General features: G+C 43.4%; 1 protein-coding gene across 5 annotated transcripts in view; it reads right to left on the reverse strand.

The window, feature by feature from the left end:
* The window catches only part of LOC115205680 (glutamate receptor 3), a 241,097-nt gene extending 229,915 nt beyond the window's left edge, over nt 1-11,182 (reverse strand). For all 5 annotated transcript variants that reach the window (XM_029771906.1, XM_029771903.1, XM_029771904.1 and 2 more), the window contains exons 1-2: nt 10,714-11,182; nt 9,567-9,725 (exon numbers count right to left, since the gene is read on the reverse strand). In XM_029771906.1, coding sequence (XP_029627766.1) covers nt 9,567-9,725; nt 10,714-10,792 — 238 coding nt within the window. In that variant the 5' untranslated portion in view covers nt 10,793-11,182. The remainder of the gene's footprint in view (nt 1-9,566; nt 9,726-10,713) is intronic.
* Nucleotides 11,183-11,992: the final 810 nt, after the last annotated feature.

Genomic DNA, 11,992 nt, shown 5'->3' on the forward strand with positions numbered 1-11,992 from the left:
GCAACACAGGACATACCAATCAGCTCTCTCTGAGCAACACAGGACATACCAATCAGCTCTCTCTGAGCAACACAGGACATACCAATCAGCTCTCTCTGAGCAACACCCAACACAGGGCATACCAATCAGCTCTCTCTGAGCAACACAGGACATACCAATCAGCTCTCTCCGAGCAACACCCAACACAGGACATACCAATCAGCTCTCTCTGAGCAACACAGGCCATGCCAATCAGCTCTCTCTGAGCAACACAGGACATACCAATGAGCTCTCTCTGAGCAACACAGGACATGCCAATCAGCTCTCTCTGAGCAACACCCAACACAGGACATACCAATCAGCTCTCTCTGAGCAACACAGGACATGCCAATCAGCTCTCTCTGAGCAACACCCAACACAGGACATACCAATCAGCTCTCTCTGAGCAACACCCAACACAGGACATACCAATCAGCTCTCTCTGAGCAACACCCAACACAGGAAATACCAATCAGCTCTCTCTGAGCAACACCCAACACAGGACATACCAATCAGCTCTCTCTGAGCAACAACCAACACAGGAAATACCAATCAGCTCTCTCTGAGCAACAACCAACACAGGACATACCAATCAGCTGCTTGGGGGAATCCAGGAAGCCATTTCCTGAAATACACACACATACATACAAACCCACAACAACACAGAAACTGGGGAACGTAACAGGTACGTATTGAATTCACTACTCTACCAGTACCAGTTGTTTAAGTTGAGGTACGTGTTGAATTCACTACTCTACCAGTACCAGTTGTTTAAGTTGATGTACGTATTGAATTCACTGCTCTACCAGTACCAGTTGTTTAAGTTGATGTACGTATTGAATTAACTACTCTACCAGTAGTTTAAGTTGAGGTACGTGTTGAATTCACTGCTCTACCAGTACCAGTTGTTTAAGTTGAGGTATGTGTTGAATTCACTACTCTACCAGTAGTTTAAGTTGAGGTCCGTGTTGAATTCACTACTCTACCAGTACCAGTTGTTTAAGTTGAGGTCCGTGTTGAATTCACTACTCTACCAGTACCAGTTGTTTAAGTTGAGGTCCGTGTTGAATTCACTACTCTACCAGTACCAGTTGTTTAAGTTGATGTACGTATTGAATTCACTACTCTACCAGTACCAGTTGTTTAAGTTGATGTACGTATTGAATTCACTACTCTACCAGTACCAGTTGTTTAAGTTGAGGTACGTGTTGAATTCACTACTCTACCAGTACCAATTTTTTAATCGACGTACGTATCGTCCTCTTTTCTTTGAAAACTATGACCAGGGCCCATACCCACAAAGAATAGGAGTGCTGATCTAGGATCAGGTCCTTATCTGGCCATATCATTTTATTAATAACAATATTAAAAGGCCTACTCTGTCTGAGAGGCCCAGCACTGATTCAACTGTGGTACGGACAGCTTCAGCAGCATCAAAATGGCTCAACAAACGACTGACTCTCTATTCAACAATATTCATCTCTGGTCACATTCAGAGAGAGATTTCCGGCACTGATCCGGAGTGAACATCTAAGGACTCTTGTGCGCACAGTGGTGTGTCTCTGTGTGTGTGTGTGTGTGTGCATACAATCGTGTGTGTGTGTGTGTGTGTGTGTGTGTGTGTGTGTGTGGACTATTGTGCTGTCTGCTATTTGCACGCTCAGCTTGACAGGACTCCCAGATGCTACACTAGAGCTAGCTACCTGAACAGGAAACAAGAGGCTTGTATCTGATCTAGAATATGCTGCTGATCATGTTGGAGAATAACGTCATTCCAATGTTAAATAAATCGTATTCTCAAAGCCCCAGCTCAAAGTCCTAGTCAGGTCCAGCAACAGTTTGACAGCCTTCATGTTGAGTAGAAGACTGAGTCTACCTAGGTGTCACTACATACCCTGGTTCGATTCCGGGCTGTATCACAACCGGCCGTGATTCGGGAGTCCCATAGGGTGGCGCACAATTGGCCCAGCGTCATCCGGGTTAGGGTTTGGCCGGGGTAGGCCGTCAATGTAAGTAAGAATTTGCCCTTAACTGACTTGCCTGGTTAAATAAAGTTAAATAAATATAAAATGACAAAAAATGCATCTTTCCCTTTATAGTGCACTACTTTTGACCAGGACCCATAGTAGAGCACTACTTTTGACCAGGACCCAGGGCCCATAGTAGTGCACTACTTTTGACCAGGACGCATATGGCTCTGGTCAAATATGGTGTCATTTAGGGTTTCCCCTGATCCTAGGCCTGTATGTAGGACAGTATGTCCTGCTCATACAGTAGAAGAGGCAGATTCAAACCCCAGCAGATAACTTCCTAAACACATCAAAGAAACAGTTCCCACAACAAACAGGAATGGCTGTGAGACAACATTCCACTATTTTCAGTGCAGAGACAGACAGAGCACACGTTGCTTTTCCACACCTTCCTCAACATCATCAAAGGCTCGTACATTTCTCACACACAGCGTATGGCCGCACACACAAAACGCACTCACACACACTCCTCATGCAGCTGCTATAAGACGTGAATGGTGGCATGATTGTGTGTGAATGAGAAAGCAGAAATGGCGCCCTCAGGAGCCCGACCCTCTCTCTAAGCCAGGAAGGAGAAGACTGTCTCTGCTCCTGCCTGCTTTGATGGTTTTAATTTGATTCTGATATCAAGCCCTCTTTCTCCCATGCTCCCCTGCTCCTTCAACACGCGTGAAATTACCAACGCCGTTATCTATAATTTATTTACTCATTTGCTTATTGTTTCTGTGTCCCAATCAACAGCGTGAAGGAGAGGGTGCAGGGCGTGTTCGTTAACTAGGACACCATGGCAGGGTAACAGCCCAGCCCACGCTTCTCTGGCTGGCTAACTGTGATATGGGAGCTTTGCTTTCTCTGCTTAATCTCCCTCACCTCTCAGACCCACCTCTCCACCACCTCACCTCTCTACCACCGCTCAGACCCACCTCTACCACCCCACCTCTCCACCGCTCAGACCCACCTCTCCACCACCCCACCTCTCAACCCAACTCTCCACCTCTCAGACCCACCTCTCTACCACCCCACCTCTCACCCACCTCTCCACCTCTCAGACCCACTTCTCCACCACCTCACCTCTCTACCACCGCTCAGACCCACCTCTCCACCACCTCACCTCTCTACCACCGCTCAGACCCACCTCTACCACCCCACCTCTCCACCGCTCAGACCCACCTCTCCACCACCTCACCTCTCTACCACCGCTCAGACCCACCTCTACCACCCCACCTCTCCACCTCAGACCCACCTCTCTACCACCCCATCTCTCAACCCACCTCTCCACCTCTCAGACCCACCACTCTACCACCTCACCTCTCTACCACCGCTCAGACCCATCTCTACCACCCCACCTTTCCACCTCTCAGACCCCCCTTTCTCTACCACCCCACCTCTCAGACCCACCTCTCTACCACCCCACCTCTCAGACCCCCTCTCTCTACCACCCCACCTTTCCACCTCTCAGACCCCCCTTTCTCTACCACCCCACCTCTCAGACCCACCTCTCTACCACCCCACCTCTCAGACCCCCTCTCTCTACCACCCCACCTCTCAGACCCCCCTTTCTCTACCACCCCACCTCTCAGACCCCCCTTTCTCTACCACCCCACCTCTCAGACCCCCCTTTCTCTACCACCCCACCTCTCAGACCCGCCTCTCTCTACCACCCCACCTCTCAGACCCCCTCTCTCTACCACCCCACCTCTCAGACCCCCCTTTCTCTACCACCCCACCTCTGACCCCTCTCTCTCTACCACCCCACCTCTCAGATCCACCTCCCCACCTTTCTACCACCCCACCTCTCAGATCCACCTCCCCTCTCCACTGCAGGACTCAGTCCCAACTAATTTGCCGGTTTGGGTATGGTGTGTGTTGGGGGGGGGTATGGATTTTTTTCCCATCAGCCAATGACAGCGTAATGAGGCGATATGAGGTTTGTGTGCTAATGAGCTGACACTGCAGTAGGGGCTGAGCTGGGGAGACAGAGGAGAGGAAAGGGGACAAGATGAGAGGAGACGAGGAGAGGAGAGCCACAATGATCAGCGGGCCAGACACATCAGGCCAATGTGGTTCCAATTACACAGACACAAGGGTTGTGGGTTTAATTCCTGGATGGGCCACATGTACTGAATAGGCTGAATATGTTAACTGTAAGATGTTTTGGATAAACATGTCTGCTGAATGACTGTTACACATTATCATGTTTTATAGGAGTGGACAGAACCACAGAGGACCAGAGACATCTGTTTACAAGGCTCTGCAGCAGAACAGTATTATGATGTTGAGAGTAGGCCATTTGTCTTTTCCCTATCTGAGCAAACCTTTTGACCACATCTAGATACTGAGTCTACGGTGAGTCTACGGTGAGTCTACGGTGAGTCTACGGTGAGTCTACCGAGAGTCTACCGAGAGTCTACCGAGAGTCTACCGAGTGTCTACAGTGAGACTACTGTGATCTGAGCTCCGCCTACCTGGCAGGCCCAGAGAGCAAATCGAGTGCACCTATAGGCCTACGGCTGGCCAATCAGACAGCTCAGATCACCGTGTCTGCACAGTTTCCTCGAGCCATAGACTGTAAAAAGAAACCTTGAACGCACTGCAAAGTTGATACTGTGAAATTTCTAAACATTTAAAAACATTGACTAGAGACAGACAACGAATACAATAAAGAGTAAGTTCACGTTTACGTTGTTATTCAGCACTGTCAACACTTTGTTAAAACATTTTATGAGCCATAAAATGCGAGTTCTCCCTACTTCCACTTACAATGAATGAATATACCAAAGTGTTCCGAAAAGCTTGAGTTGTTAGTTTTTTTGTCTTTTTTAATGTCGAGGAATATTTCATAGGAGTAACAACATGAATTGGTGCATGAGGCAGAAATAATCTAGTGCGACTTAAGTTCCCCATCAGCTGGAAGACTGTGTCCTCTTTTGTCAGCGGAGGGAAGGAGAGCGAAGGGATTTTGAGTCGGGTGAGAGGCAGCCTCACACTGTCCTCAACAGGAGTACTGCTGAGGACAGTGGTGTCTCTCTATGAAGGATATTTTAAACAAACAAAAATAGTTCTACAAGCAGTTGTTACAACAAGAATATCGCTTCAAATGTTTTGTCCAAATACTAGTGGAGTCAACTAATAAAAGAATGGACCTGACCAGAGAGGTCCAGGATCTGAAGAACAGTTTGCTGTTCTCCCAGGGTCAGCTCGATGAGTTGAAACAGGAGAACGGCAAGATGACAGCAATCTGTAAGTAATTGAGAGAGGACATCAGTTCTGTGTGTGAATCCATGATAACAGGGACAAAGGAGGGACAATCAAGGCGGAATAACATGGTTGTGGACGGAATTGCAGAATCTCCACATGAGACCTGGACGAGTCTGAGGACAAAGTGAAGGAAACGATCTCTGAGAAATTGAAGATTGAGGTGGGGTGCGCTCACAGGAATGTAAAACCCACCACTGGCCAGGCTGATAATGGTCAAGTTCCTGAGGTTCAAGGACAAGGTAGCTGCTCTGGAAAAGCCAAGAACTTGAGAGGAACGTATATCTTTCTCAACGAGGATTATCCTGAAGCTGTGCACCAGAAGAAGAAAGAACTGATCCCAGCCATTAAAGCTGCCAGAGTGCGTGGGGACATTGCTTACATCCTCTATGACAGGATCATTGTCCATCCACCCTCCCAGAAGCCTGGACAGGATGAGAGAGCCAAGCCTATGGGTTTGTAGCTTCAACCCTGCAGCACACACCAGTTGATTTAATGGACTGCTGAATGTATATTTTTTTCTCTTGCTTTGTTTGCTCTTTTCCATATTATGTTTGTCTCAGATAACTTACTCAGGAAAGGGCTGTAAATAGCCCATATTAACATATGTAGCAATAGGTTCATGAAATTAGTAACTTGCTAACATCAGATAACATTCATATATTAGCCATTTCTGAGACTCACTTAGATAACTAATTTGATGATACAGCAGTAGCAATACAAGGATATAACATCTATAGAAGAGACAGAAATGCATATAGGGGAGGTGTTGCTGTGTATATATATATATATATATATATATTCAGAGCCATATCCCTGTAATACTTAGAGAAGATCTTATGTCAAGTGTTATTGAAGTGTTGTGGTTGCAGGTTCACTTGGCACATCTATAGCCTTTTCTTTTGGGGTGTTGCTATAGGCCACCAAGTGCTAACAGTCAGTATCTAAATAATATGTGTGAAATGCTTGATAGTGTATGTGATGTAAACAGACGTCTACTTTCTTGGAGACTTGAATGTTGACTGGTTTTCATCAAGCTGTCTGCTCAAGAGGAAGCTTCTCACTGTAACCAGTGCCTGCAATCTGGTTCAGGTTATTAATCAATCTACCAGGGTGTTTACAAACACTACAGGAACAAGATCATCCACATGTATTGATCACATTTTTACTAATACTGTAGAACTTTGTTCTAAAGCTGTATCCGTACCCATTGGATGCAGTGATCACAATATAGTGGCTATATCCAGGAAAGCCAAAGTTCCAAAAGCTGGGGCTAAAATAGTGTATAAGAAATCATACACAAGATTTTGCTGTGACTCTTATGTGGATGATGTTAAAAATGTGTATTGGTCTGGGGTGATTAATGAGGAGCATCCAGACGCTGCACTTGATGAATGCATGAAATTGCTTCTTCCAATTATTGATAAACATGCACCTGTTAAGAAACTGACTGTTAGAACTGTTAAGGCTCCATTGATTGAGGAGGAATTGAAAAACTGTATGGTTGAAAGAGATGGGACAAGAGAGGCTAATATGTCTGGTTGTACATCTTACTGGCTGACTTACTGCAAATTGAGAAATGATGTGACTAAACTCAACAAAAAATAAGAAGAAACTGTATTATGAAGCCAAGATCAATGATATAAATATTGATGGAAAAACAACACACTTTGGAGTACTTTAAATGAAATATGGGCAGAAAGACAAATTCAACTCCATCTTTCATCAAATCAGATGGCTTATTCATCGCAAAACCATTTGATGTTGCCAATCAAGTTAATGATTACTTCATTGGCAAAGTGGGAAAACTTAGGCAGGAAATGCCAACAACGAACAGTGAGCCATCGTATTCATACATAAAAAAACTAATAATAAAAGAAAAACATTAAGTTTTAATTTTGTAAAGTTAGTGTGGGAGAGGTTGAAAATGATTATTCTCGATCAATAATGACAAGCCTCCTGGCATTGACAACTTAGATGGAAAGCTACAGAGGATGGTAGCTGACTCTATAGCCACTCCTATCTGTCATATCTTTAATCTGAGCCTAGAGGAAAGTCTTTGTCCTCAGGGCTGGAGGGAAGCCAAAGTCATTCCGCTACCCAAGAATGGTAAAGCGGCCTTTATTGGTTCTAACAGCAGACCTATAAGCTTGCTGCCAGCTCTTAGCAAACTGTTTGAAAAAAATGGTGTTTGACCAAATACAATGCCTTTTCTCTGTAAAAAAAATAACAACAGACTTTCAGCACGCTTATAGAAAAGGGCACTGAACAAAAAAGGGCACTGACACAAATTACTGATGATTGGTTGAAAGAAATTGATAATAACAAGATTGTGGGAGCGGTACTGTTAGATTTCAGTGCAGCCTTTGATATTATTGACCATAATCTGTAGCTAAAAAAAAATGGTGTTATGGTTTTTCAACCTCTGCCGTATCATGGATTAAGAGCAACCTATCTAAAAGAACACACAGGGTTTTCTTTAATGGAAGCTTCTCTAATGTCAAACATCTAAAGTGTGATGTACCACAGGGCAGCTTTCTAGGCCCTCTACTCTTTTCTATTTTTAACCATATTTTAACCATATTCAACCATATACACATCAGCAACCACAGCTAATCAACTCACTGAAACCCTTAACAAAGCGTTGCAGTCTGTTTTGAAATGGGTGGCCAGTAATAAACTGGTCCTGAACATATCTAAAACTAAGAGCATTGTATTTGGTACAAGTCATTCCCTAAGTTCTAGACCTCAGCTCAATATGGTAATGAATGGTGTGGATTTTGAACAAGTTGAGGAGACTAAATTACTTGTCGTTACCTTTGATTGTAAACTGTCATGGTCAAAACATATAGATTCAATGGTTGTAAAGATGGGGAGAGGTCTGTCTGTAATAAAGAGATGTTCAGATTTTTTGACACCACACTCCAAAAAGCAAGTCCTGCAGACTCTAGTTTTGTCTTATCTTGATTATTGTCCAGTAATGTGGTCGAGTGCTGCAAGGAAAGACTTTATTAAGCTGCAGCTGGTCCAGAACAGAGCGGCACGTCTTCCTCTTCATTGTAATCAGAGGGCTGATATAAATACTATGAATGCCAGCCTCTCTTGGTTAAGAGTTGAAAAGAGACTGACTGCATCACTTCTTGTCATAAAAAAACATTAAGTTGTTGAAAATCCCAAATTGTTTGCATAGTCAATTTACACACAGCTCTGACACACACACTTACCCCACCAGACATTTTCACAGACCCTAAATCCAGAACAAATTCAAGAAAGCGTACAGTATTATATAGAGCTATTATTGCATGGAACTATGTTCCATCTCATATTGCTCAAGTGAAAAGCAAACCTGGTTTCAAAAAACAGATAAAGCAACACCTCACGGCACAACACCTCTCCCCTATTTGACCTAGAAAGTGTGTGTGTATGTATTGATATTTAGGCTACATGTGCCTTTTTATAAAAACATTTTTTCATGTAGTTCTGTCCTTGAGCTGTTGTCTATGAACGTTCTGTATTATGTCATGTTTTATTTGTTGTGTGGACCCCAGAAAGACTACCTGCTGCTTTTGCATCATCTAATGGGGATCCTAATAAAATGCAAAATAGTCCCTCCCTTCCCTCAGACTGACCATCAGATGCAAGCCTTCAGTCCAGTAAAAAAAAAGACATTATTATGCTCACTCAGCTGTGCCTCATAGTAATTCAACAAATGATCTATTACCAGTGTGATCATATAGCAATTTTTTTTAAGTATAATTTCAAAATGGCCTGAGAACAACAACCAGGGGAATTCAAGCCTAGCCAATATGCAGAGATAATATATCGGGGCTACTGCACAAGCCTCATTGCTACACAACTGTTTTTAATAGGTTAATGTTGCATAGGCTTAATACATTTTTTTAAATTATGTTTATTTGTTTTTATCTGAGTGGTAGATCTTGGCATGCATTTTGACTCAAAGTGATCTTGCCTCAGAAAAGGTTGGTGACCACTGGTGTAGCGCAACAACAGTGAACCATTGAGACATCTCGTAAGGCATTCTGTCCCTCCACCCTCTGTACCCTGGTCTTAACTACAGTTGGTCTACACGCTTGCAGCTAAAGCAGACCAAGCAAGAGCATTTTATACCATGTATTCATTATGTTTATATGAATGTTGTGTGTGTTTGCACCCTTTGGTGTTTGTGCACTTGTGTGTTCAAGGGGAATTCTGGACATATTAAGAGCAGAGGGAGATTTTAATTGAAAACAGCACTGTACTTACATGCATGGGTGACTGAGAAGCTGTTGGACGACTCGAGGTTGTCTACGTTGTAGTTGAGATGGAAGGGTTTCTCCGTAGTGTTCTGGTTGGTGTTGTAGAGCTGAACAGCGAACCTAAATGCACTGTGCTCCTGCACAGTGGACCGCATGAACAGACCACCTAGAAGACATACAGATATATAATCAACTTCGGCTACCATTTCCCATCATTATTTACACACATTTTACATTCTACTCTCTCTGCCTCAGCTTTTTATTATAGAGGCCACAGGGAACCCCTGGCCCTCGCAGAACCAACCCACGGATGTTAGGTCTTAGAAAAATGGGTTCCAAAAGGGTTATTCGGGTGTTCCCATAGGATAACTATTTTTGGTTCCAGGTAGAACCCTTTTCGGTTCCAGGTAAAACCGTTTTGGGTTCCATGTAGAACCCTCTGTGGAAAGGGTTCTAAATTTAACCCAAACAGGTTCTAGCTGGAACAAAAAGGGTTCTACCTGAAAGCAAAAAGGGGTCTGATTGGAAGCAAAAAGGGTTCTTCAAAGTGTTATCCTATGGGGACTGCCGAAGAACCCTTTTAGGTTCTAGATAACACCTTTTTATCTAAGAGGGTAGCCTATGGCCTGTCGAGCAAAACTTGAGGAAGATACTTGAGGAAGAGACTTGACTTGAATGTAGCTTACATAACAAAATGCTTAACTGCAGGGATTCTCATCGTTCTGTTTATACACGGATCTCAAGTGTTAAACCAAACACCACAGATCATGTAAACAGGACCGTGCTTCAAATTAATTAGGAGAAAGAGATCACACATAATCCATCTTTACTCCTCATCATTCCATCTACAGATAGCTGTTATTTCGGAATTGTTCCCTCCAATTTTCACTCTTATAAAGTTGCAACATTTTCCATTCAATGTGGTAGTTTGTTTCAAGCATTTTGGTAACATTGAATTTCTTAACATCTGTAATCAAAGTGGCAGAGCAAGTTCACAATGTCTTACTGCAAGCAAAGCAAGTTAGCCTACTTAATAACACACCCAATAAAGGTCCTACTCCGAAGATAAACAAGATGGTATTATCCATAAAATTATGGGGAGAAATATAAAATGATTATTTAATTATTTTATAATTATTTTATGATCCACTTACCTATATTAATCTGATTGGGAAATCCCGCGAGTGATCTGCCCGAAAGCCACAATAAAAATAAAACACATTTTTGTGCCATTTTATAAATTTCTCCAACCTGGATACTCAACTCCTTAAAAGAGCCTGCCTAAGCAAATTCATAAGCAACCCCGCGGACGCTGAAAATCCTCCAGATTTATGATGGTCGCTCACAGTGCACCAATTGCGTACTGGGCTGCGGAGCAATTTTCTGCAACTGCGAGAGGAGAGGAGAGGGAGAGAGAGAGAGAGAGAGACTTATCCGTCCCAAAGATGGTGGTGGAGAAACAAGCCGATCTGATTAAGAAAACAAGCTTCTCCGATTGGGCCTTTGGCGATTTGGACCAAATGTTATCTGACGTTGAATCAAAAAGCTTCCCTCCTCTTTGTGTACCGGACAACGTTACCGGGTACCGCTAAGCCCAGCTCGGCTCCACTAGTAAGACTGACTGCAAGACACAAGTGCCACGCTCGTCCACATTACTCCGCGCGCAATCAATAGGAGAAAGCACTGCAATCACAGGCGGCCAATGCTTTTCAATTGGCTACAGTAGCTAACGGCTTACAGCTGGTGCAGCTGCCGCCTCAAGGATATGAAGAGGGGAAGTTGGCGTTAGTGAGCACGGATAGGGTAGAGGCAAAACAAAGAACACAAGTGGATTCATAATTAGAAGCTATTCAAAACAACCCGGAATATACTATACATACATAACCTCTGGTATTCGTGAATGTGTTGTCATACTGCTATGTACAGAAGTGAATTACATTTATTGTTAAACATCTATATAGATTAGCCTGTTTAAAAACATATGGACTATCTTTGATTTCCTAATTATTTTTAAAAGCGTGGGCAAACTGTATCCTAATGAAAAGCACTATTCAAGTATGTCTGTGACCTCCTCGCTCTCCTTTCAGAACCCGGATAGAGAGCGCAGCATGAGGAGCTGTCCATGGTCTGAAGTGACTGGAACTCGGGAACGAGAGAAAAACACTAAAACACTGGTGGCGATTACGCCTTAAAGTCTAAATATTCATGTTTAGATCTCTCCGTATGTTACTGGTCGTTTTTAATATGTTACAGGTCGTTTTTAATAATTACTGTGAAAATGTGAATTATTTCCATAATTTCTGTACCTTTCTTTCACTTATGACGCATGATTGCCATCTCTTTTTTTTCTGAACCCACTACAGCTATATATTTATATGTATGGCACTGTTGCCTACCACCAATTTTTCGGTTCTCTGTGTGTAGCCTAGTTAC

The sequence above is a fragment of the Salmo trutta genome, chromosome 13 (assembly GCF_901001165.1).
Source record: "Salmo trutta chromosome 13, fSalTru1.1, whole genome shotgun sequence".
Taxonomy (NCBI): domain Eukaryota; kingdom Metazoa; phylum Chordata; class Actinopteri; order Salmoniformes; family Salmonidae; genus Salmo; species Salmo trutta.